This window comes from Gopherus flavomarginatus, chromosome 14, assembly GCF_025201925.1.
Source record: "Gopherus flavomarginatus isolate rGopFla2 chromosome 14, rGopFla2.mat.asm, whole genome shotgun sequence".
In the NCBI taxonomy this organism is placed as follows: domain Eukaryota; kingdom Metazoa; phylum Chordata; order Testudines; family Testudinidae; genus Gopherus; species Gopherus flavomarginatus.
The window spans coordinates 27,773,779-27,801,513 of record NC_066630.1 but is presented as its reverse complement, the minus strand read 5'-3'; the positions used below and the strand labels follow the sequence as shown (position 1 = coordinate 27,801,513).

General features: G+C 40.3%; 1 protein-coding gene across 4 annotated transcripts in view; it reads right to left on the bottom strand.

Annotated features, from left to right (window-relative positions):
* ADCY7 (adenylate cyclase 7) overlaps positions 1-27,735 on the bottom strand; it is a 122,808-nt gene that overhangs the window by 44,418 nt on the left and 50,655 nt on the right. For all 4 annotated transcript variants that reach the window (XM_050922531.1, XM_050922535.1, XM_050922534.1 and 1 more), the window contains exons 2-6: positions 18,800-19,350; positions 17,409-17,618; positions 15,203-15,367; positions 6,561-6,710; positions 1,930-2,078 (exon numbers count right to left, since the gene is read on the bottom strand). In XM_050922531.1, coding sequence (XP_050778488.1) covers positions 1,930-2,078; positions 6,561-6,710; positions 15,203-15,367; positions 17,409-17,618; positions 18,800-18,970 — 845 coding nt within the window. In that variant the 5' untranslated portion in view covers positions 18,971-19,350. The remainder of the gene's footprint in view (positions 1-1,929; positions 2,079-6,560; positions 6,711-15,202; positions 15,368-17,408; positions 17,619-18,799; positions 19,351-27,735) is intronic.

The following is a 27,735-nucleotide window of genomic DNA, read 5'->3' as shown; positions in this document are numbered from 1 at the left end:
ATCTCTCCCATCTCCCATGACTTTCCAAAGATAATAGCTAGAGGCTCAGATACCTCCTCTATTAACTCCTTGAGTATTCTAGGATGCATTTCATCAGGCCCTGGTGACTTGCAGGCATCTAACTTTTCTAAGTGATTTTTAACTTGCTCTTTTTTTATTTTATCTTTTAAACCTATCCCCTTCCCATAAACATTCACTATGTTAGACATTCCTTCAGACTTCTCAGTGAAGACTGAAACAAAGAAGTCATTAAGCATCTCTGCCATTTCCAAGTTACCTGTTACTGTTTCTCCCTCCTCACTGAGCAGTGGGCCTACCCTGTCCTTGGTCTTCCTCTTGCTTCTAATGTATTGATAAAAAGTCTTCTTGTTTCCCTTTATTCCCATAGCTAGTTTGAGCTCATTTTGTGCCTCTGCCTTTCTAATCTTGCCCCTGCATTCCTGTGTTGTTTGCCTATATTCATCCTTTGTAATCTGACCTAGTTTCCATTTTTTATATGACTTCTTTTTATTTTGTAGGTCATGCAAGATCTCGTGGTTAAGCCAAGGTGGTCTTTTGCCACATTTTCTATCTTTCCTACCCATCGGAATAGCTTACTTTTGGGCCCTTAATAGCGTCCCTTTGAAAAACTGCCAACTCTCCTCAGTTGTTTTTCCCCTCAGTCTTGATTCCCATGGGACCTTACCTATCAGCTCTCTGAGCTTACTAAAATCCGCCTTCCTGAAATCCATTGTCTCTATTTTGCTGTACTCCCTTCTACCCTTCCTTAGAATTGCAAACTCTATGATTTCATGATCACTTTCACCCAAGCTTCCTTCTACTTTCAAATTCTCAACGAGTTCCTCCCTATTTGTTAAAATCAAGTCTAGAACAGCTTCCCCCCTAGTAGCTTTCTCAACCTTCTGAAATAAAAAGTTGTCTGCAATGCAGTCCAGGAACTTATTGGAGAGTCTGTGCCCCGCACTGTTATTTTTCCAACGTATATCTGGATAATTGAAGTCCCCCATCACCACCAAATCTTGGGCTTTGGATGATTTTGTTAGTTGTTTAAAAAAAGCCTCATCCACCTCTTCCACCTGGTTAGGTGGCCTGTAGTAGACTCCTAGCATGACATCACCCTTGTTTTTTACCCATTTTATCCTAACCCAGAGACTCTCAACACTTCTGTCTCCTATGTCCATCTCCACCTCAGTCCAAGTGTGTACATTTTTAATATATAAGGCAACACCTCCTCCCTTTTTCCCCTGTCTATCCTTCCTGAGCAAACTATACCCATCCACACCAACATTCCAGTCATTTGTATTATCCCACCAAATTTCAGTGATGCCATCAATGTCATAGTTGTACTTATTTATTAGAACTTCCAGTTCTTCCTGCTTATTACCCATACTTCTCGCATTTGTATATAGGCAAATCTTTGTTTTCTAATACAAACATGGACATTTAATTGCACTGTGGTTCAATACTAAAGATCTCTAAACAGAGCACCTCTCTCTCTCTTTGGAAATCAACTACAGAAGTGACCTAATGGGCAATGTGTTTGGGTTTGTTTTTATTTAAGTTTAAAATACAACACGCTAGTCTAGGGCACAGAGTCTTCAAACAAGCTCACTTTTGCATGAAAACACATAAAAAACCCCTGACTTTAAACAGCCCAGTATGTGTATTTGGACTAGTAAATAAGGTAATTAATTGGGGGGTTTTACCATTGCAATGAAAAAAAGAAATCCCACATCTGGCAAAATAACTTCAAACCAGTTCTCTTCTCTCCTCTCACCTTGGCAGATGTGCTCAGAGCATCTGAACATACATTCTTCATTCAGCTTGTCAGATCCCAGCCATGACACTTCTTACCATCAGTAAATAAACCAAGTATTAAAAGACAGAAGCATGTCTTAATGTAACTATTTGTCAAGTTTCTTTACTTACCTAACATTCTGATGTCTTTTCACATACAGACTATGGAAGTTGTTATCATGCATTTGCCTATCATCATTGGTTTCCTTCAGTCGCTCTATGATGGCTAGTTTCATTCCCATTGAGATATGAGCTGGCAGTATAGATAAAAGCAAGCTTTCCTAGGAAGAAAAAAAGTTTGAATAAAGTAAAGTTATTTGAAATGCCATGTTAGGAATCTCAGTGTTTTTGAAAATTATTCGGGAAAGATAAAAAAAAAGAAGTCTCCTTATTCAGCAGTTTCTGATACAGCTCCAGCTTTCAATAAAGGATTCTTTTTTCTGCTTCTCTCTTCAGGCAGTACTTCCTGCTGTGCCTAACCTTGCAGTAATTTTTGGATGCTGCTCTGCCTGGCTCTACAGTGGAGTCATTAGTTGCCGAGGACCCCGCAACCCTGGAGTCTAGATCCGCAAATCCTTACACTGTTGGGTTAATACAGTTGGGAAGTGGGGCATAGAGGCTGCAGCCCAGAGAGGCAGTCCAGAGTGGTTGAACCACATGGCTCCACCCAGAGTGAGATGCAGGAAGCCAGGCCTATCACCTGAGGCATGTACTTGAGACGGACTAAACGGGGTCTAAAGCACAGCTTGCCCAGTCAGTGTGAAACAAACATTCTTCTCTCAATTTTCTGCAGTCTTCCTCTTCTCAGCAGTTTTCCAGCATCTTTTGACAGAAGTTCAGACTCAAAAGCTCACTCTGTAGAAGGCATAGACTATAAAATATTCAAACCACCTTAATTCTCAGCACATGACATGAAAAATTTAATTGCCTTCCTTGCTAGAGGAAGCATTTGATTAATTCAAATACTGGATAAGAGACTAAATAGAAAACTCTACTGCCAAAATGCCAAGAGTTAAGAGAACTGAGTTACTCAAGGCTATTGAGGTAGAGCCTTTTAATTTTGGCAAGAATGGAATCCTTTCCTCAGAAATTACTAATGTTGCTCGGCTAACCGGAGATCAATAAAGCTTTGTCCCATGTGCCCAAACAAACACATGGCAATGAAATTACACCTCTGACCAGGGAAGAAGAGTCCGTGAACAAGAATAAAAGAAAAGCAGGAGTATCATTGCTTTCAAGTCATCTGCTGCTCCCCGCAGAGGAATACTTTGAAGAGCTTACTGGAATAAAAAGGATCATAAGATCCTTCAAAGAATGAGCATACTCAGAACTGATCCAACATTCTTTTCCACAGATTGCAGAAATCCTTTGCTGAAGCAATTAAAGGATGGATTTAAGTTAGCCTCCTTGGCCTGGTAGACCAAGGTTGATAGCCAGGAATTCTTACCACACCCCATCACTTTGAAAATATAGTCGAATTTCAATAAAATATTGATTTCCTTTTAAAAATGAAAAAATACAGCAGATGATGGAAAGCCACAGCAGCGTGAGTTTAGGAGATTGACAAATGGTTCTGGGTACCAATCTGTAGCCTGTGCAGGGAGCAGGATATTCTCTCTGTCACGTACAACATTGCATAATTAGTTATGTGTATGTCATCAGTATGGGTGTTGGGAAAGGTCACCTTATTTCTGAAGCATCAAGAACTCCTCTTCCTCCTGCTGTGCAGGAGGATTAGATAGAAATATGGTTTGATCTTGTTATGGAGAAACCTACATTCCACTGCCTCCCCAAGGAAAAAGAAGTCAAAGTCTCCCTCCCCTTCCCTGGTATTTTAAGAGACTTGAGGTTAGTGAACAATTAGGGTGACAACAGAGCCCTAAGAACATAAGAACATAAGAACGGCCGTACCGGGTCAAACCAAAGGTCCATCTAGCCCAGTATCTGTCTACCGACAGTGGCCAATGCCAGGTGCCCCAGAGGGAGTGAACCTAACAGGCAATGATCAAGTGATCTCTCTCCTGCCATCCATCTCAATCCTTTGACAAACAGAGGCTAGGGACACCATTCCTTATCCATCCTGGCTAATAGCCATTTATGGACTTAATCACCATGAATTTATCCAGTTCTCTTTTAAACGCTGTTATAGTCCTAGCCTTCACAACCTCCTCAGGTAAGGAGTTCCACAAGTTGAATGTGCGCTGCATGAAGAACTTCATTCTATTTGTTTTAAACCTGCTGCCTATTAATTTCATTTGAAGACTCCTAGTTCTTGTATTATGAGAATAAGTAAATAACTTTTCCTTATCCACTTTCTCCCCATCACTCATGATTTTATATACCTCTATCATATCCCCCCTTCGTCTCCTCTTTTCCAAGCTGAAGAGTCCTAGCTTCTTTAATCTTTCCTCACATAGGACCCTCACCAAACCCCTAATCATTTTAGTTGCCCTTTTCTGAACCTTTTCTAGTGCTAGTATATCTTTTTTGAGGTAAGGAGACCACATCTGTACACAGTATTTGAGATGTGGGCGTACCATGGGTTATATAAGGGCAATAACATATTCTCAGTCTTATTCTCTATCCCCTTTTTAATGATTCCTAACATCCTGTTTGCTTTTTTGCCTGCCTCTGCACACTGCGTGGACATCTTCAGAGAACTGTCCACAATGACTCCAAGATCTTTTTCCTGACTCGTTGTAGCTAAATTAGCCCCCATCATATTGCATGTATAGTTGGGGTTATTTTTTCCAATGTGCATTACTTTACATTTATCCACATTAAATTTCATTTGCCATTTCGTTGCCCAATCACTTAGTTTTGTGAGATCTTTTTGAAGTTCTTCACAGTCTGCTTTGGTCTTAACTATCTTGAGCAGTTTAGTATCATCTGCAAACTTTGCCACCTCACTTTTTCCCCTTTCCATGCTGAACATGACAGAATAGTTCTTTAGTGTGAGATAATGTGACTTTACAGGTCGGTGTTATTTTTTCAGAAATAAAATTGACCTTCTCACATCTTCCTGGTTGGTGGGGCAGGGAAAATGGAAAGCTGGGAGTCTGACAAACAATGTAGGTGGCAAGGAAAACTATATATAGCCTGCAAGACAGCTAGCTTTCAAGTAGGGCGCCAGGACAAAAAAAAGAAAGAAAAAAGAAAAGGAAAAATGCAAGTTACCATAGTAGGATCAGTCTAGGGGGTTACAGAAAGCTTGATACTAGTGCAAGCTGATTAGATGCTTCCCTAGCTGCTATTTGTGAAAAAAATTAGCATTCATATCAAGATTTTTTTTAAGGGCTTTGTCATCTCATCTGGTAAGACAGGCAATAAAAGGCAGACTGGACACTAGTAATGTGGTGTCATCTTCTTTCCAATTCAGTCTTTTCAGACTTCTCCTTTTAGCTCACAATTTATGAGTTGAGATCACCATATACATGCCGCATTCTAGATCAGCAGTTCTCAATATTTTCCATACTGGGACCTCCCCTTCCACTTAGCAATATGGGAAAGGCAGGATAGTTGTGACCTCAAGATAACTGTCTGCAACCCTCAGGAGGAAAACCCATGTTTCTAGATCATTTGTCTCCACAAGCATTTAAAGAAACACCCCTACAATCCAACCCTTGCAATAACATTTCAACAGGTTTTCTTCTTCTTCTCCCATCTGCAATTTCCAAACCCTCATTTTATCATGAAACACTGTTTGCAAAAATACCACTCGGGTGAGTTTTGTTAAAAATGAGTCAGCAGTGAGCCCTCTTGCAGGAATGGCCTCACTGTATATGCAACAAACACAAAAACGTTTTAAGCAGCCTACAAGAGGGAAAAAGAAAGTGCACTATGTATAAGACTAACAGTCTGGCAATAATGGTCTTTGCTTGGTGAAGCAGCCAGAGGAGACTGCAACAGCTGAGTTTGGGTAAGTAAAATGGGCATGCCGAGGCAGGAACAAAAGAACCTTTATAGCAGCTGATCGAGGTAGAAAAACGCCAAACCCAGGCGGAAATTTTTTTCTCTGCCTACCATGAGGGGTTGCTCCTACTATTAGATCTTTACAGTAACTAGCCATCAATGCTAGCTTACGACTGAATTATACAAAATTACATCTTACATCAGTATGAATGTCAAGGTTTCACAGTGTTTAACATTATTCACTTCTAACTATCAGTGCCAAAGCAAGTAATTATTTGGCACTTACAAAATGTTGTCAGTGTATTTATTTTACATAACACTGCAAAATTTTTGTTTATTTGGCTGGCTATTTTAAAAATATATTTCTATCTGTCTCTGCATTAGCAGAAAATGAACATCTTACAAGCGCTCTTCCAGGAAAGAGTAAGATTACAGAATTTCAAACATCCAACATCTGCATAAAGAAGGCAGAATCGTTGCTGAATTTAATTAAAAAGATTTCTCATCAATACAAATCTGAAGACTAAGACTTACTTTTCTTCCGAAATTCCTGAGATTATTTTACATTTTACTATTTTAGGAAAACAGGTAAATGATTGATAATCAATTTCTGATTTCAAATACTATGTCTAGTACTGTACATATTTGTCATTTTTTACTAAGACATAAAGAAGCTCTCTCTCTTTAATTTCCCCTCTCTATTGTCAATGGCACAGTTGTTTTTGACATTAGGTGGTTTTCATAGGAATTGAATCAAGCCTTTCAGTGTGCATTAGTCACAAACTTAGAAAAAAAGACACACATCACCCAAAAGAAAACACATAACTCATGTAATAGAGGCTTTTACTCACTTGTTGCCTCTTTTCAATCTTCAGTTTCATTCGGACTTGAATGCACTTTAAAGTATATCTGTACAAATCCCATGAAGCATCTTGCATCCGATGCTTGTGAAATGCACCCATTAGGTTACCACAAAGAAAAATTACAGCATTGGCAAGTAACTGCAAGAGAAGAAAAATATTCAAGCGCTGCAAAAGAGTTGGATTCGTATTCTATACTGAAGTAACTTAAAATGTTTTTTGTCCAGAACATAACAAAAAGCTCAAGTTTTCTCCATCCTTTCATACAAGCAAACCACCACCAAACTTTGTGTTAGCCAACTTGTGTGTGTTAAACAGATGCTAACTCAATAACATGAGTGCTTCTATTTAACTCACTCATGTTAAAACATTAAAACACAAGAGGGATTCAGTCACATTAGTTAAGGCCCATGCTTGCAGACATGTGCCTGACATTGGGGCACGTGTTTCCAATATGATGAAGTTGTGAAAAAGGTATATCTGATCCTAGGATGTGTCAGGCGAGGCATTTCCAGTAGAGGGAGGTATTAATGACATTGTACAAGGCACTGATAAGACTTCATTTACAATACTAAAATGTGTACAATTCTGATCACCCATGTTAGAGGCTGGACAAATGCAGAGAAGAACTCCTAGGATGGTCAGGGGAATGGGGGGCCTATTTTATGAGAGGAGACTGGAAGACTATAGCTTCTTCAACCTCACAAAAAAGATGGCTAACAGAGGGATATGATTACTCTCTCTAAGTACAGCACAGGGGTAAACACCAGGGAGGGCGAAGAGCTATTTAAGTCAAAGGGCAAAGTTATCAGAGAAGCAAACAAGTATAAACTGACCAGGAACAAATTCAGGCTGGGAATTAGAAGAACGTTTCTAATCATCAGTGGAGAGAGGTTATGGAACAGCTTGGGGGCTAACTTCATTAGCTGTGAGAGAGCTGGACAATTGTTGAGTGCAACTGTAGGACAGGATTGCTCGGAATAGTAGGGGGCAGGCAGCCCTAGGGATGACTTCCAGTTTATATCTTATATTCCTAAAAGATCATGCTTCAAGTTTTCAGCTAACCACTGCGAGGATCAGGCACAGATTTCCCTATATCCACAATGCACTCTGGAGGGGGAAGGGTTGGTCTCTTTCCTCTAAAGCATCAACAATGGCCATTACTGGGGATGGGATATCAGGCAGAGCGAGCCTGGGCTCCGAGGTGGCACTGGGCATTCGCTCTCTCAGCTGCATGGCTGGCTGGTTCTTGCTCACATGCTCACTGTTAGCCACATATGGGGTTGGGAAGGAATTTCCCTGAGGTCAGATGAGCAATGGTAATCTTGCAGCATCTTGGTCTTCCCCAGTAGGGTGGGGGTGCAGGTCACTTGCAAGCATGATCTCGGTGTATCTCAATCATTTCCCTGGCATTGCAGGAGCCTCAGTCACTCCTATTCTCTCCCTGTGGCACATACTAGTCTAGTCTCCTGCAGGCTGTAATGCTTGGGTCTCATTTCAGTTGCTGGGTTTAGTGTGCAAGTGCTGGGTAGTGCTTGTGATCTATGATACACAAGAGGTCAGACTAGATAAGGGTGGGCAAACTGCGGCCTGCAAGCTGTTTTAAGCTGGCCCGCAAGCTCCCGCTGGGTGCTAGGTTAGGGGCTGCACCACACGGCTTGGCCCCACTCTGGTGCTCCAGCTGGGGCACAGAGTTGAGGCTGCACCACATGGCTCGCAGAAGCCGCAGCATGGCCCCGCTCCGGCTCCTACCCACTCCAATGGGAGCTGCAGGGGTGCTACCTGCAGATGGGGCAGCGTGCAGAGCTGCCTGGACATGTAGGAGCTGGAGAGGGGACAAGCCACTGCTTCTGGGAGCTGCTTGAGCTAAGCAATATTCAGAGGCTGCACCCTTGAGCCTCTCCCCATGCCCCAACTGCCTGCCCCAGCCCTAGCCCTGATCCCCCTCCTGCTCCCCGAACCCCTCAATCTCAGCCCGAAGCACCCTCCTGCACCTCAAACTTCTGGGCTGGAGTTTGTTTTTATATTTTGAGTTACCCAGAGGTGCACCAACCACTTCCCGGTGTGGGACCTCAGGTGGACCAGATAGAAAATGGAGTGGGCTGCTCCCCTCCTTGCCACGAGGCCCCTCCCTTATCCACAGCCCTGTCCCCTGGCCTGGCTGGTTGGAAGCCAGAGCTGGGCAGTGTGAGGCACTGGCTGCTCGCAGCCAGCAAGAGCCACTCAGGCTGGGGGACCAAAGCCTACAGCAAGCAGCAGCCTCTGGGGGCAGGGCCCAGGACCAGGCTGGAGCAGGTCAGTCTAGGCCACTGTGGGGAACCCTAGACCCTCCATCTGCCAAGGGCAGAGACACGGGCCGGGGGTGCTTTCAGGTATCCCAGCCCCCCACCCAGGCTTTCTTCTCCTCTGCTACTGGAGCTGGGCGCCAGGTCAGCAGCCTCCTCTCTCTGCTCTGCCTTCAGAGCTGGGCAGCGGGAGAGCGGGAGCTGCTACAGAGTGGTTACAGGGGATCTAAGCACATTTTGATATGGATATAGCCCTTGCGGCTTCCTCCGTCCCACCCCCACCCAAAGTTACCTGGTTAATAAAGCCAAACCTCAGGAAGCAGGCAAGTTTTGATCCAAATCAGCACATTTGTTCACAGTGTTTAGGACGGAGAGATATGTGGGGGGAAGGGCAAGAAAGTGCTACTGGCTCTCTGTCAGTCATACACTTAGGTGTACATGTCTGAAAATACGTGCCTTGATTTCTTCATCTCAAATGAATCAGTCTCACAACACCAGGATATGCCTTCACCTAGGTCTACACTACAATTTATGTCACTCAAGGGGAAGAATAAATTACACCCCTGAGCAACATAAATTACACCGAAATCACCGCCAGCGTGCATAACGCTGTGCCAGCGGGAGAGCGTCTCCCACCGACGTAGCTATTGGCGCTTGCAGGGGCTGTAGTAGTTAAGCTGACGGGAAAGCTCTCTCCTAGAGTCTATGAGTCCTGTCAGTTTAGAGCAGCTACATCCAGGAGCTTACAGCAGCACAGCTGCATCGTTAAACTCTCTAGTGTAGCTGTGCCCTAAGTAACCAAAGCTCATGTGACAGGTTATAGCAGGTTTAATCCTTTCAGTATATTACTCATCTAATTTTGTATCCTAGTCCAAACTATAAACTAAGAGCTCTTCACAGTCTCCCAGCATGAACTTTATTTGCATGTCAACGAGTCCTTTCTAGGACAGGTGTTACCTGAACTCATTAAGCAACACCAGAGTGGTAGTAATTTAAAATTATGTGTTTACCTGAATGGAAGGTACCAGGAAAAAACAAAGGAAATCACAGGTAAGTTTATTTTGGCAAAACATCTGAAGATCAAGAGACCCTGTTTGAAAGGGGCATGATTTAATAACTGATAAAAGAAAATTAACCATGTTAAGTGGATGCATTTTGATGAAGAATTAATAGGCACCATGACTCATGAAAAAGGCAATTATACCTTTCAATTGTAACTACTAAAGATCAAAGAGGAACTGGCCTAACTAGGAGAATATTGAACCAGCAGGAGCTAATAGACAAATCCATTTGATGGCGAGCTATAAGGTTGAAACATTTGTCTCTTGGACAGGTGCAATCCAACTGATTGGGCTTGAAAAAAATCCATTAGCCAAAGATAAGTGGGAAATGTTCCCCCCAAACTCCATGCTTGCAACAGAAAGCTAGGGCTAAAGCAATCATTTTTGCAGACTGCAAGCATCTTTGTTTTTTTTTTAAATTGTCGAGCCTTTAAGGTTGTGAAATTAACTAAAGTTTGGTCAATCTTCACTGCTGCTATTCAGAAAAGTATGGGCAGCAGCCACACTATCAAACATGTCTATTTTATTTTGCAACAACATAGGGAAGCTACAGGCTGTAGCCGATGATGGCCATGGAATTATTCAAAGGGTGGAATCACCCAAAAAACCCAAAGAGGCCTTGTAAGGGCAGTGAAGCAACAGTAACTTTTTTTCCTCATGTCTCCTTGTAGGGGAGAGGTAGAGCAGCAGAGGCCCCCACTTCACAGAAGACAGGGCGCTGGGGTAAAGTAGCAAAGATCCCAAACATGAGACTTCTCAGATCTATCCAGTGTCATCCACACCAGCTAATATTTCTGGAAGAGTACCTTCCAACTTCTGCTTCCTTCTAGCAGGTCTGTTTTTAATATTGATACAGAGTAGAGCAGTACTCAAGAGTTATGGCAGCAAGATTTTTTTCCTTGAAGCTAATTTTAAAATCTGAACATCCATCTAGAAAGCCAAACCCTGAATTAGATGTTTTTTTGTTTTGACTACGGCAGTTGTATCAGGACCAAAAAAACATAAAATTCTCCCTCTTTGCCCATCCCCCAAATGTTGCAAAAGGGGCAATGTTAAGAGAATTAAAGCTCCAGTTGCAGTGAAGTCACTTTATGGCTACGTGCACTGGAAATGAAAATATTGTATTTGGTGTTGGTTTGCTTTTATCCTAAAACAATTAGAAATGTTGGGTTAAAAATGTTTGATATCTCGAGTATAAGTAGGGCATAGTGTTAGAAAAGTTTTAAACAAGTGCTTGAGTTTTATTACATCAGTCTCAAAATCTGAAATCTAGCCCAAAGTAAAACACCAATTAAGTTACATTATTTCACTCCCCAGCCCATTATAAGTGGGATTTTCAAAAGCACGCAGCATGACTTAACATTGCTCCCATTAGGCCAACACTGAGCCCACCCTCCATGTATGCCAGCCCCCACCAAAGATATGCTTCCTACTTGAAGAAAAAACAAAACATGAACATGCAATTACTGTTCCACTTCAGTGAAAACATCCTGAGCTGCCTGAAAGATCCTGTCTCCCTATGAACATTGCCACAGTTGCAGTCTGCAGGGCCACTAAACTCCCCTTGAAATAATAGAGAAAGAGTCTGCTGGAAGGCTGTTCTCCATAAGAGTTCTGGGCCTCTCCAATGCCCTACGATCCCTGCTCTGAAACAATCTGGATTTACTGAGTGCCAGGCAGCACTGTAGTGCCGCTGTAGCATGTCAAGTGTAGACAAGGCCTGAGATATCTGAAATCACTAGCCACTTCTGAAAATGTATGCCAAGTACAGTTAGTGAAGTCATTTAGATTAGACTCTGATTCCATTACTATGGGAGCTTTTAATACACAGGAGCTGCCCTGGGCTGTGATTAGTGTATTGAAAACAGATCTACTGCTAACAATGGAATGAGTATCAAATGTTAGAAAGAGCAGTGACCTCACTCTACCACAAGCATTTGTCTGGGAAGGAAATAAGGTTGTCATAAGTTACCTCATTTACTGAGACATGACATCCATGCATAAAATATGCAGAGAGCCTCAACCACAGTGCTTGCCCTCCTTATTCTAGCTATTTATCTTTTTTTCAAAGTGGAAGGAAAGACTGGTGGTGGCGCCTGCCAAATGATTGTGGAAACTCACTGACAAGGTGGGGCTGGTACATGCAATATGCTGTTAGGAACTTTCAGATTGCTACCTCTCCCCTCCATCCCCTCCCACCCACCCAACTCCCCCACCACCAACAACCCAGCAGTTTAGGGAACACATATCTTTCCCCTCACCTTCCAAGACAGACACATGCACACCCTCTCTCTTTTATTCTGGCACTTAATCAAACATACACTATAAAATATTTCTGCTCCTCCTGGTGAGGGAAAGAAGTGGTGCTAAGCACTAGCTTTCTCCTGAGTAAGTTGAAACAAATTCAGGTTTGCGTTTTGTATTCTCTTTAATTACAGTAGAGGGATCATGCGCAGTTGCAGGGCTACATTTCAGTACCTTTGTTCCAAAACTGTGACAGGACAGTAGATTCATGGCTTTGGAATGGAAAGAAAGTGGCTGGGAAGGAGTGCACTAATAGGTGTTTTCACTGTTTGATAAGGATGCCCCCAAATTAGTTATATTCACTTCAAGTCCTTGAACGAAGACCACTAGTATTACTGACATAGTGATTTAACCATACAAAGTACAAATGGGAAGAAATATAATTTTATCATCAATTCAGTTTCATAATGTGTGATGCATGTTCTTGTAAACAAGCCTGATATTTAAAGTACACGTCATCTACAAGGCAAATAAATTGAAGGAATCTGTACTAAGCGTTTTCCCACATTGTTCCCTAAGACATGTAAAATGACTGTTAGAACTAAGAGAAAAGAGCTCGTCAATTTCCAAAATGCCTTTGCCTGACCTACGCTCCCCTTTCACCACTCATGCAAAATCCCCACCAGGCTCATGTGTTTCATGAGTGGGGGGAAATACAGCAAATGCCGATCAAAAAACTTTTCCTTTAGAAGTAACAGACCATCCCTTCCCTTAGTAACTGAAAATATCCTGAATGGCAGCACCATAAAGACTTAATTTATCTTTCAATAGAGGATGACTGTGCTAAACTTAAATAGTGGTGTCCCTTTGACAATAAAATAGCCAAAAAGTTACAGCATTAGGTCATTCCACCAGTAATTAATGTTTCCCCCTGCTGTGAGAGGCAATAGAAAATCTAATTATTTTTAAATGCAATAATGAAACTAGGATGATGTGCTTAGAATCCTAACAAAACTGCTAGTATTGGACTGTGCTAATCAAGTTTAAATTAAATTAAATTAAAAGGGGCAAAAAGAAAATTTGCATAAAGTAGCAATGGAGGTTAGGGGGAGAGAGACTATAATCTAACAATGTTTGTTTGTGAAAATTAAAACAATCATGATACATGAAAACATATTGCAGCTGTAAGACACAAGATTACAGGGAAAAACTGATAAGCACAGCTGAGGCAGATTGCAAACAAAAAGATTGTTTCCTTAAAAGAAGATTCCCAGAAGGACAGCTGCAAATCACAGGTGCCCATGGTGTAACTACATTAGATTGCCTGAGGATAATTTGATATCTTGTATATATTTATTAAAACATACTTATTTCATCTGGTAATTTACTGCTTCTCATTTTAATGTGTTATATGGGTTAGCTCTCTCATGGAAAATATCTCAGGAAATTCTAGAATTTCACAAGTTATCTTTATGAAAAAAAACAAAAAAAAGTTATTTGCAGGACGAAACTTATCATAATATTATCAGTTTTTAAAATCATGGTTCTACCTTTTGGCTACACGTCTATTTTTTGTTTTATAGTCAAATGGGGCCACTTACTATACTATAGTATTCTACTATACAGCCAATCACATATAGTATTGAGTGCTAATATTCTATTCTACTGTTCTTATACTGCATTCATCACCATTGTATCAGAGTGACTTCCAGTAGTTTATTAAGTAATGTGACTAATATATGGCACACGTTTATTCAACAAATTGCAATTTCTTTTTGGAGAAGCATGCAACATGAGGACATGAATACAGTGATTCATGAACTCCACATTTTTGCCGAGTGTTTTAGATTAGGGCTTCTCAAACTTCATTGCTCCACAACCCCTTTCTGACAACAAAAATTACTACACAACCTCAGCACAGGGGACTGAAGCCAGAGCCTGTCCATGCCCTGCCACCTCGGGTAGGGGGACAAACCCAATACCCAAGAGCTTCAGCCCCAGGCAGGAGGGCCTGTAACCTGAGCCCTATCACCCAGGGCTGAAGTCCTTGGGCTGCAGCCCTAAGCAGTGGGGCTCAGGCTTCAGCTTCTGCCCCAGCAAGTCTAAAGCCACGCCTGGCAACTCCACTAAAACAGGGTCATGACCCACTTTGGGGTCTTGACCCACAGTTTGAGAACCACTGATCTAGATATAATTTTATCACAAAAAGGTACAGCATTCAGTTTTAGGGGATTTCTTCCAGTCACTAATAAAAACATTTCATTTATTCAAAAAGGGAATTTCATTTGACAGACTTATTCTGCTACTAAATACACGCCAGTAACTAGGATTTTTTTAATGTAAAATCTTCCATGAAGTCTGCAGCATAGTTTCTAAAACCATGGAATGAATGCAACTAAACTGCAAATAAAGTTGCACTTTTCCTATCTCCCAAGGGTCTATGATCAAAGACACCTTAAACATTAAGCTTTTTCTTAATAGTCTGGAAATCATAACGCTAACAGAAATACCTTTCATTATTTTTAAAAATTCTATTCTTAATGTTGTCCCAAGATTATTTTTTTTAAATTTGTTGTCCCTTTCATTTTCTGTCTCCTCATTTGTGTTGAAAATAGATATGTATCATATATAAAAAGTAAGTATTTATCAATGGGTGTCATTTGTGTGCAAAGGAAGGCATGTTACATTCTAAATGATACAGCGCAGCTGCTGTAGCGCTACAGTATAGGCACTACCTACACCAACGGGTGGGCTTCTCCCAGTGCTGTAGGTAATCCACCGCCCTGAGAGGCTAGGTAATGGAAGAATTCTGTCAACCTAGCGCTGTCTACACTGGGGGTTACATCAGTATAGCTTTGTCTCTGAGGGGTGTGGATTTTTTCACATAGCTATACCGAAGTTAATTCCTTGAGTACGAGGTGGACTCAAATCCTTGAACGATGTGGAAGCTTGCATCCATATCTGAACTTTGCAGTTTGTTCCCAGCTCTAATGGAAATGCTGCCTAAGACATTTGAATATTCTAACAAATAGCATTTCCTTACCTGAAATGTAGTGAGTTGTTGACTTGGTTCAGGATATAGTGTCACTGCAATGCTTAGGGCTACAATATGGGACACTGCAGAAAGGATGCTGATGATGACAGCATCTCTCATCCCAAAGGGTAACATGGTATAAACTGTGAAGATTATGAACAAGAAGAATGGCACCTTCAAAAAGAAAAAGGGGAAATCTGTTATTAGGTGCCAGCAGAGCAAGAGGGGAAACAAGCATTCTGACTTTGACATTTCAATGGAACAATTAAAATCACAATGAGTGTAGTGTTCATAAAAGCTTTGAGGAAACTGGATAAAGTTATAATATGAATGTAGCCAAACCAGTTGCTTAAAGAGGACACTTGACCCTTAATTTGTCTCATTCTCCTTTGGTAAAGTAGCAGATATACTGCAGACATTATAACCACAGACATGACATGACACAACTTACATCTGAATTATGTACCAAGAACAGTCCGAAGCAAGGATGGAGCTATCTCCTTTAATTTTAAATTTCACAAGTGCTTTAAGTTCTCATTATAATGTTAATATCAAGAGCTTGTGTGTGTTTATTTGCTTGATATTTTATTGACCCTAAAACCAAATAATCCTTCATGGAGTTGATACAACAGAGTAATCACTACTGCATATAAACATACATTTGAAGGCACAGTTAAAGAGTTAACAAATGTCCATTGGCCCACTAAAGCATAATGGTTCAGAAAGTGCTATTAAAGTCTACCATTAAATCCATATTTATGGACTTTTATTGTAGCCTATGGTACCTATATATAAGGCCTCATAATACTTGAGTCAAGTACTGTGACAGACACACTGCAAGACTGCCCACTCAGCTCTGCCGCTTCATTTCAATCCCAGCTTCCTGCTGTTTCCAGACATCAGCCTCCTTTGGGGAGATTCTCACCCATGGCAAATGCTAAATACCATATGATGGTTTTGTAATACGGACAAATGGAGACCAGATAAGAAAACACACAAGCTTCACTTGTGACCAAAGTCACATCGGAAGGTTAAACGCAAAAAAATCCTGTTCCAGCTGACTCCTATAATATGGTCTTCACATTTCAAAAAAAAAAAAGTCAAAGTATCAGCTCTCATTATGTCTTGCAACATTTAAAGAAACAAAGCCAGATCTTTGTTTAGTTATAGGAGTGAAAAAAAACCAACCCTGAACAAGCAACATCATTTTCCCTATGTCTAAGGTGAGATTTTTTTTTCCCCCCATAAATTTTGTATTAAAATTTCACTACTAAGTAGAATGATTTTGAAGGCCAAATCTCACCAGAGGGAATTTAAGCAATAAACCTGGGGATCTATGGCTTTATACTATACATGCTGCTACCTTTAACTGTTGTATAGCTGCAATAGCTGAAGTCTGCAGTCAACATATCACTGTGCTGGCCAGCAGTCAGAGTGGAAATCCATTCTGATTGTCTAGTAGATAATTTCTAATTTTCATTATTCATAAAAGGATGGACAGAATGGGAAGGGTCAGTATAATTAGAAAAAAAGTAATTTTTCTTTTCTTAAAAACTGTTCCACTTATGCTATCAGAGCTTAGGAGGAGTTTCCTACAGGTTATGACTTTTTGGCTTCATAAAATTGTCAGTTTTCTGGTCAGAGATACCAAGTAATCAACTCCAGCCGCACCCAGCAATGCCAGGATGCATCATCAGTCTTCATTGTTCACTTCACCGTCTCTACTTGATTTGAAAACACTTTCACTAGGCACACCCAGCTATAGAGGTCTTTAAAAAATACTTGAACGCCACTTTGTAATCAGGATCCTAATCAGGACCCTATCAAAACACTGAAAATTATTAAAGAAATAATTTACTTATAAGGTACATTCATGACAAGTAATATTTTTATTTGGGTAATTTAAATTAAAAGCCTAAGGCCAAGATCTTATAAAGACTTCGGCACATGCTTAATTTTGCACACTGTGTGGAGTAGTCCCAGTGAAGTCAATGTGATGATGCTAAACTTCAAGCAGTGTATGCACGTAAGTCTTTGCAGGATCAGGGACAGACGGAGTTAACAAAAAGTGTTATCCTATAATCCAATATAACTAGTTTGGGGAAGAAGTAAACCTAAAACAAATAGAATAAATAGTACATAATTAAAATTTTAAGAACAAATATATACTGATTACCACTTCTAAATGTAAGTGCATCAAACAGGAAATACATACCTGTTCCCATGCATAGAATGATGGGGTAGCTCCCCTTCCAAAAACTGACACATATCCTATGGTCAGGAAGCAGATCCAAATCAAAATTCCAAATAATTTCAGCCATCTCCGAAATAAGGATTCAATGCATACAAGCAAGTACATGACTGCAAATATTACAAGAGCAGTACATACTGTAATAATGAAAGCAAGATGATGATGTGGTACCGGCTAAAAGCAAAACAAAAGTGTTATATTAGTACTGAACTTTCCTTTTAATAAGCACAAAACCTAATTGTGTGTCTAATGTCACCCATGCAGCTATGATGTCACTATATTACATTAGAGATAAAAAGCTATTCCTACAGCAATGTCTATTCAGATGTACTTTCTGTCATATTATATGTGGGACCATGCATGTTTTCAGAATCCCAGAAACAGGAAAATCCCTATTCAAATTAAAAGAAAAAACACCCCAACTTCTTTCTGCAATTTCACCTGCTAATATTGGGGAATGCCATCCATTACATTAACATTTTTTATTAATATCTAATACAGAGCACAGTTTTCTATTAAATTATGTTAAAAGTAAAGAAAATTGTTAAGTCATTACTACTGTTCTTTGTAAGAACAACAAGGGAGGGAGAGCGTGATTAGCAAAATTCAGGATGAACTTCCCTCTAGAAGTACCACAAATCACGTGTACACAGTCTAGGTCCTCAGTTCTGAACACCTGATTCAACCTGCACTTGAAGAGGAGTGTAAAAAAGTGACAGGGAGGATTTACCAGCCCTTTTATAACCATCTTTACAATCAGCTCCTTTTCCTTTTTACCACCTGTGAATTTGAGTCTTTGGTTCTATTTAAGAAAAGCAGACACTCCTTCCAAACCCTACGTCTATTTCCTTCATTAGCCAGCAAATGATTCTGGTAGCCTGTTCACATATAGATTTTGGCACAATATATTTTTCCTAACCCCCACAAGCAGTAATTTCCTAAACCTGGATCTGTCACATAGCAAAGTGATCCCACACCCGGCTAACTTCACAATTTTACTGTTTCCGTCCCAAAGGAGTTTCCATAATAGTTTTTTCCAAATAATTAAACTCTAAAAACTGCCGCCTACAAAATCTATCACAAGATTTCATAACCAAGGAACCCATATGTTATTTCATCTTTTAGTTTGCTGTACTTTTAAAAACATTCATATTTTTGAATCTGAAGTTAGAATTCACACACACACACAAAATGCTGGTAACTCCATGGACACAACTATCACTAACCTGAAGTAAGGGTTACACTATTCTAACCCAATGAAACTTTTGCCCAGTGAGTTTCTGTGAGCTTTGATACAAGTTCCTTCTTACCTCACACAATGTACAGTACAAACCAAGAAACCTGGTTATACTCACTTGGTAGAGAAAGAATATTATAATTAGTGTAATACAGAAAGTAATTGCAATGAAGAGCAGCAGGAGAAGAAGCGGGTGCTGCTGGCTTGTGTAGCGGTACTTCTCATAAAGTGGATCTGTTATCTTGCAGTCTTCATTTTCATTAAAGAAGTATTTGCCCTTAGCTGGCATTTTATTCCAGTTTGACTTTGACTTCTCTCTCAGTTCCCAGTGATGACAACAAAGCAAAAATAAATCTGTCCTTCTTTGAAGAGCACTTCTGTCTTCTAAGGTAGCCCTTGGTTCTGACTTGCTTGACCACACTGAGTGACTCACATTCTGCACTTGCGCTTCTCCTCATGAGCTTAAAGTTCAGATCTCAATATAAATGAAAGGGAAGAGCCCTCCTCTGCAGAGCCACATCCTATCCTTCAACAGCTCCATGCAAGTTTTTTCTAAATTGATTGATACTTGTGCTGCTGCTGTCGAGGTTTTATTTTGCTACAATCATTTTAACTCCATTCCACAAGCTGTCAGGAATTCCCTCCCAGTGCTGTTTCATGGAATAAACTCTGTGGAGAGAAAGCATGATTAAAAATTAGGCTTCAGTTAAGTGGATGCATTTTTGTCTGTGAAAAGTATATTCTTCAACCTCACTGTAAATAACCTTTAACAAGGGGACAAAAAATATTCCTTGGCCATGAGAATGAGGCATAACAGTACTTTCTGTTTAACATAACATACAAACTCTAAAGCAGTGGTTTTCAAATGGTGACCAATGGAGCACTTGCTAAAGCTGGACATATTGCGCTGGCTCACCTTTTTCTAGCTGTTGAAACACTTAAAAGAGCTAAATATATATTAAATACTTTTCTAATGTTACATTTTCACATGAGCAATTGGGGCAGTTGCCACAGGCACATTATGCAGTTGTGAATGGCCAGGGGAGATGGTCCAAGCAATCAAAAATGGCAAGAGAGGTGACGAACATATGTAAAAGTTTGCTACCCCTCCCCCACCTCTAATAAAAGCTTAATTCCAGTCTAATCTTGAAACTGACTGTAAATATAGACATGCAGAATCCTTCTGAGATTGAAACAGGCAGAATAAATTGAGCAATGCAATGGAATACTACTTATGCATATTTAATATTTTGATAGGCTAACAGATTTGACTTTGATGTTCAGTTGCAAAAGGATTTTAACTATATAACAGAATCATGTTCATGGTCATACTAAAAATGAGGAACATAATATATTCATGTTCAAAAACTGGTTGTTTAAAGCCAAAACAATGTCTGAATTCTCCTCTGTACCCCAAATTATTGTTTCCCACCCAAAACTAACAAAACAGGTCCTTCCAAGGATCAGATTAATAATTTTCCAAAAACTCTTTCATGATTTCTTTGCAGAGAGTTGCCCCATTTTACAAGTCTGCATGACATGTATTTAAAGATGTGGGCATAAATCACAGTACATCACTTAGATAGCAGAAAGAGCACAAATAAGTAAAGCACACAATCCCTTTGGGCTGGATTTTGCTATCCTTACAATAAGTGATACCTTACTCCTCTAACAGTCCCAGTGAAATAGATTTAGCAGTTTGTGGAGCAAGCAACTACTCAATATAAGTGTGATGGTCCTTTGAAAACAGTACTTTAAAATATTCCTAATCAGTGCTAAGAACTGATTTCAGTTCTTGCTAATTGAAGGATCCAATCCTGCATTCTGACTCAGGCAAAATTCTCTGGAACCTTAAATATGTAATAGTTTATTCAGACTGAAGCAGCTTTGTTTCTTCTTGTTAAAAGCAACAGGCCATACTAGATCATCAGTTTTTAAGGACAACTCCCCTGAATCAATGGAAATTTCTGCCTAAAACTGACAGTATGATATGGCCCAATGCATACAGACAATTCTGTTTTTATTCACAATATCTTGTTGGCATTCCATTTATTTTGCAACATAATAAAAAACCCTAATTTAAATTTTCTTTAAATTAAATTTACCTCCTTAAAAATATGAAACAAAAAATAAAATAGGAAAATAAAGTTCAGGCTCTCAAAACCAAAACCTATTACATTAATATTTAAAGCACAGATTTGTTTAAAAACAGAAACCAAAAAACTATAGCTCCTAGTTCTTTCAAATCTAACTTATACTTTTTCTATGGCAACAGCCATGTTAAGGTAACAATGAACATTAAGGGATAAGTTACACTGTTAACTAGTAATGACTGATGATTTTCAAATAGCAGCTTGAATATAGTTCATTCAATGACAGGGGAGACGTTTTTTAAAAGAGCCAGTGAAGTGTGAAAAACTGGATTTCAAAAAATGTTTTATTTGGACTTGATAAAATAATTACAGCTTCCTTACTTCCTTACTAGATTACCATCACCATGGAGTTCTAATCTTGGCTTTTCTCCCAAAAGGTATGGCCTGATAACAAGAAAACTTGCCGAAAAGCCAACTTAGATCAGTAACTCTCAAGCAACACAGTGGACACATGGCAACTGGAGATGGTGCTGGGGCTTTTTTCTTTTTTTAAACCATACCAAATGATTTAGACAACACCAGTATAACCAAATTCTAGAACGTTACCCATTAGAAAATTAACAAGTGAATTTTCCAGACATTAGCCTCAGGTGAAAGCAGAAGGCCCAATCCTGCAATTGTAGCAAGTATGAAACTCCCATTTACAAACACCTTGAGTGCTTGCCCACAACATTCTGTAAATCTGCATTATTTACAAAACAAGAGACAAGGTAGAAGAACAGAATATATTGGATTGTGAATTGTTGCTGAATAAAAGAAAAAGAAGTGATTCCTATCAAACATCATAAAACAACAACAACGTTTATACACACACTTTGCAAATGAAAGGAAGTCATTTTTAAGAAAAAATAAATGTAATTTATTAACTGTAATTGTCAAAACCTGGTTTACCATAAGGGACAAGTTTTAAAAAGCCTCCTGCACTTTACCTGTGAAATTAGTAACCTCACAGATACCCATTTGCATATACACATTGTCTATTTGCAAGTTCTGTAGCTGTAGTTTAGAAGGCATCTTTCAAAATCAAACTGAAAGGGGGCAGGAAGAGATTTTGTATATATGCACACGATAACACATATCACTTTCTCACAGAAGTAATATAAATTTGTAAATGCATGTCTACTTTTCATTGAGCTACCAAATACATACTGATAACACAACTAGTTTTGAGACTAAACTGATATGGGTAATTCAACACTGAGTCTTGTGCCTTGCCTCTGGCCCTCCTTTGGAATTGTCAAAAAAATGACAATTTATCAGGTCAAATATTTTGAAATATGGTAACAGATTTTTCTCAACACAAGAGAGTAGATACAAGTACATTTGTGAGTCACACAATTGTTAGAAATGCAATATACATTTACTCCAATATGCCTTCTCCAACAATAGTTTATACTGCATTTCTCAGTGGAAGGTGACAATTCCTATAATGGAGCTGACAGAAATTTCCCATACAACGTATTCTGAACTGCTAATGATCAGTTTATGATCTGAAGCTTGAGTACAGATAGCCCTGGTTGTTATTAACGCCTGCTAGCATACTGCAGATACTATTTGTATTCATGTGCCTCTAAACCCCACCCCACCCCCTTTAAAAAAAAATCTGCTTGGTTACATGCTTTGATAAAATGGGCTCTGAACAGTGAACGTGACTGAGAGATTGTACACACTGTGAAAAAGTTCTATCATTTTTACATTTTCTTCTCTCTCTTCTAATGTTAAGCAGCTAATGTCAACTTTTCTACAAACAGAGATCTGTTAAAATTTCCAGTATAAGTCTGATGATTCAGAACACTACAGCTGGCGTGGAATGAACAGTATTATTAATACATACTCACTACAGGTACATGCAATAAATTAGTTTTACTGAACAGACAGATTGTGGAATTGGGGCTGTAAAGTTCTATCAGAATAAGCAGTTTTATTGTACAATAATTACAGTAATTACTGCAGTGTCTGAGGAAACAGTACACAAACACTGCTGTAATGACCCATACATAATCCTTTATAGGTACCACTCTAGTCAGAGTGGCTTGTATTTCACACTAAATTTTGAGAGAGGTTTCTCCCATTCACAGATGTTGAATTTGTGCAGATAATTACAGTGAACACTTAGATTCTACTCAACAAAAATAAAAGTAATGAGTTGTTGATCTAGCATTATTCATCCCATTTTCAGCCCTGACACTAGGAAATTACCTACATATCATGTCATGGCTACTTACAATAATCCTTCTTAAAGCCCATAAAAAAAATCCACCTGGATACTCCACATTTTCAAAGTTCTGGTTATGTTTCTTTGCTGGGCAATTCATCAGTCTTCCTATATTTTCAGCTTATGATTCTTTTCTCGAACTTACTGAGCCAGGAAACAACATGGACAACAGCTTTTCCCACTCAATGGGACTTCAGCATAAGCTTGAAGTTAAGCACATGCTTAAGTGCTTTGCTGATCAAAGGCCTAATTGCCACCTTTGCGCATCCTCCTGTCACATACGTTCATACACACACACACAATTATCTAGTAAATTATACTTACAGATTCAAAGACTTTAAAGGCCAGAAGGGACCATCAGATCATATAATTTGACCTCATGTATATTACAGAGCTTTAAATCTCACTGCGTTACCACTCTATTGAGCCCAATGACTAGTGTTTGGCTAAAGTATAACTTCTAGAAAGGCATCCAGTCTTTATTTGAAGGCATCCAGGTCAACTATCCAACACTTCCCTGGGTAGTTTGTTCCAATGGTTCATCACCCTGGCTTCAGCTTCCAGCTAGCCATTCTTGTTCTGTCTTTCTCCACTAGATTAAAGAGCCATTTAGTACTGGGAATTTTCTCCCTGTGAAAGTACTTATACACTGTCATCAAGTCACCTCTCAATCTGCTGTTTGATAAACTAAACTGCTTGAACTCTTTAAGCCCCTCACTGTAAGGCATTTTCCTCCAGTCCTTAAATCATTGTTGTGGCTCTTTTCTTTATCCTCTCCAATTTTTCAATCCTCTTTTTAAGAACTGTGCACGCAGTATTCCTTTATTGGTCTCACCAGTGGCACACAAAAAGGTAAAATCACCTCTCTACTCCCACTCACTACACTCTTTTTGTTTATACATCCTAAGATGTTCGTGTATTAGCCCTTCTGCCACAGCATCAATTTGAGAGCTCATGTTACAAACCTTCATTTTTCCAGCCATGGTTGCTGCAGGACATGAACCTGGGACCTGTGTCACAGTAAAATATTCACATATAACCAACCTCTCCACAGCACCCCTGGCTGTTTGACTTGTAATCAAACCCAAGCACTACTGCAGTTGAAGTGCCAAATCCTGACCACCAGACGATCGAGGAGAAGCCATGTTGCTATGGGTGTCCCATAACTCCATTACAAGAGCAGCAGCTGACAGAAAAGCTGTATTTAAATTGGTTAGACGGGAGCAGGAATAATTGGTTACTAACCTCTAGGTTAATACATATCTATAAAAAGCAGAGTAGGGAGGGTTAGGAGTCGCACCACAAAACAGTGCAAGAGAGTCTTTACAGACCAGTGACAGCAACTTGGCCAAGACCTGTGTGTGCTCTGTAGTCAACTGTATACACCAGTTAGTGTAGTGACTAGTTAGGCCAAGTAAAGAAACTAGACCACTGAGATTATAGCACATAACGGTTGCCCAGACAGTGAAAGGAAAAGAAAGACTCCCTTTACAAGATGACAAGATTCTTTCCAGTCCAGAACAGAAGAGCAAAGCTTGCTACACCCATAGAACCTGCTCCCATTTAAGTTAGTGGGGGCAGGATTGGGCCCAGAGTCTACAATGGGAACCAATACAAGGCTAAATTTTTAATGGAAACCAGTTTGCTTCAACTAGCACCATACTAGAGAGACAATGTAGATGAGGTTATATCTTTTATTGAACCAACTTCTGATGGTGAGAGAGACAAGTTTTCGAGCCATATAGAGCTCTTTTTCAAGTCTGGGAAAGATACTCTGCGCGTCACAGCTAATATGCAAAATAGCACAGATTGTTTAGCATAAGTAGGCAGCACATAGTCTATGGGCTCTGTGCGGCTCAAAAGCTTCTCTCTCTCACCAACAGAAGTTTGTCCAATAAAAGATATAACCCACCTCATCTCTCTAATATCCTTAGATTGACACAGCAACAAGTACACTGAATAGAGCCACAGTAAACACATAAAGGAGGAATCTTGTGCGTGTAGTTCCCCTGATTTTTTTAAGGTTCCATTTGTAGGATGCTCACCTAAGTTCTTAAAAGGAAACTCTTCTCCTCTCTTTTCATATTTTAAAACATCAGTCTTTGTAATCTGTAATCTTTGTATCTCACTCGGTATTGAGGTTTGATTATTCCTGACTGACATACATTGTCGCTCACAGGGGAGGTCTACACTACCACCTACGTCGATCTAACTTATGTTGCTCAGGGTGTGAAAAGCCACCCCCCACCCTACCCCCCGAGCAAGGCAAGTTGCAGCAACCTAAGCGCTGTGGACACCAGTGCTATGTCGGTGGGAGATGCTTTCCCGCCAACATCACTTCCGCCACTTGCAGAGGTGGAGTAATTATGCCACTCTCCCATCAGCATAGAGCGTCTTCACCAGAAGCACTATAGTTGTGCCACTGTAACGCTTCTAGCGTAGACCTGCCCATAAAGTCAGAATAACCAACACAAACTTTGTAATGTCTCCATGTTACAAAGACAGAGGGGTGTGTTGCAACAAATGAAAAGGTAAAACTATAACTAAGCTGCTGGGTACGGACTGAATCCCATTTGTTCTCAGATTTATTAAAACCATCTATAGTGCTTCATGTCATCACACAATTTTTCTTAAGACTGGGCCTGGACTCGCCAGTCACAGAATGGACTGACTACCCTGCAGAATGCCTCGTAGAGAATGAGTAGAAAAAGTTATGGACAGACCAACAGAAACGTGAAATTGAGGACAATACTCAGCAAGTCATTTTCTGAAATGAAAAGAGGCCTCTTTACTCATCTTAAATGAGCTGCAAGAAATATATGAAAATGTGAGTCATTTCACAGGGAAAATTGGCATGGGACACATACCACGCAGATCAATTTATTTATCAATGCAAAAGCAGAAAGTTTGGCTGAGACAAGAGGAGAGTCAATTTATGGTGTGATAACATGATTTAGGAGTTTGACTGATGTGCCTCCAAAGCAGCAAGAACTCTTACTCCTTGTCTCTCTTCAGCCTGGCGAAAATCAGAGGTGAACAAAATGCTCAGTATATAACGTATTAACAGCTAACAATTTATTACTGAACGACACTTGCACTGCACGTAGCAGCCACCTCTCATAATATTGCTGAGCTACTGAACAGAGTGCTTCCCCCCCTCCCCGAAGCCTTATTTTCCAAGACAGTCTAATATTTCATAAAGTGGATCAGTACAGTGTTTCAGATAGATTCAGATGTGTGCTGAGCTGATCATCAATTTGTTGCACCAAATTTCACACACCAAACATTCTTCCCAGCTAGCGTGACTAACCCTGAAAGGACTCATGTGGTTCTTGACCCTCTCTGACCCCTTACTCACTCTAGCAAGAAAACGTTTAGGGTGGGTTTCAGCCACCTCCAACAGTGAATTGCCCTGCCTTGCGTGTATATAATATGGTCGGCATCAATGAAGCAGACTATACAAAGTGGATGAAACCCTGGCCTTACTGAAATCAATGAGATTAGGATTATATTCAGTACCTTAAAATATCAATTTATGTATCTGGTCAGCCATCCTGAGCTCTCTCTAGTTTTCTCTGACCCTAGAATTATTACTTCCCTCACACAACATCAAGGGTGAACTCCTTGGGATTTGAGGTTTCTCAAGGAGCCTCTCGATCTATTGTTTTGAGACTAACAAAGATGAGTTCACATTCTGTGCAAGCCAATATTCTAAAACAATAATTGAATGGGCTCAATCCAAGTCCCCTGGCTATTTTCACAAGGGGACAGGAGAGGATGGCCATCCACCAATTTCTACTTTGTCCTTTTCTCTAGATGCCTGAGAGACCCCAAAAGGGCTTGGGCTCCCCACTTATCAGACATATCTGAGGACAGGAGCAGTGGCTGGTGGTCTACTCTCCCCAGTCTCCATTATCTTCTGGGGGCAGGCAAACTACCCACTTCTCATTCACATCTTGTTTGGGAGTGAGTGGGAGGCCCACCATTTCCCCACACACACACTCCAAATCCAGCAGCAGAAGGCCCATTGAAAACCCTTTTCCCAGTCTCCCTGCACTGTCACTTTAAGCACTATATACATACATACTCCATGGGACACTGAGCTAAGGGAAAACTCCAGAATCTCTGCCTTCACATAGTGCCCAAAAAGGGACAGCAGGAATGGAAGGGGTATTTAAGGTGCTGTCACATCAGGAGTTGGGTGGCTCCCTACCTCAGAAGAGCCTACCCTTGGATTGTGGCAGCAATAAGGATCCTCATAAGCTCCTCCCAAAACAAAACATGCAGGGCAGGCCAAGACAGAGAGAGAGGTTTGGTGGGTGGAAAATCGAGTAAGAACAGGCAGAAGCAGAATGCTCTTAGGGACAGGGACCCTGACTTCTTTCCTTGTGTCTGTAGAGCATGTGGCATTTTCCAGGTGCTACCTCCAACTCTATAATAAATGATAGTGAAGAGACCTGGTGGTCAGGGGCACCACCACATTACCTCTCTTCCCCTGGCGATGAAGCAGAGTGTGCAGGTGGGTCAAGACTCCTCCGAGGAGTGTGCAGGCTCCTCCTTCTCAGAGGAGCTGGGCATGAGGGGGTATTTCTTCCCTCCATAAGGCAGTTCTCTCCACAGACAAGGGAAGGGTTAAGAGCTCCCTACCTGAGCTGTACGCACAGGACAGGTATTGGCCAAACTAAC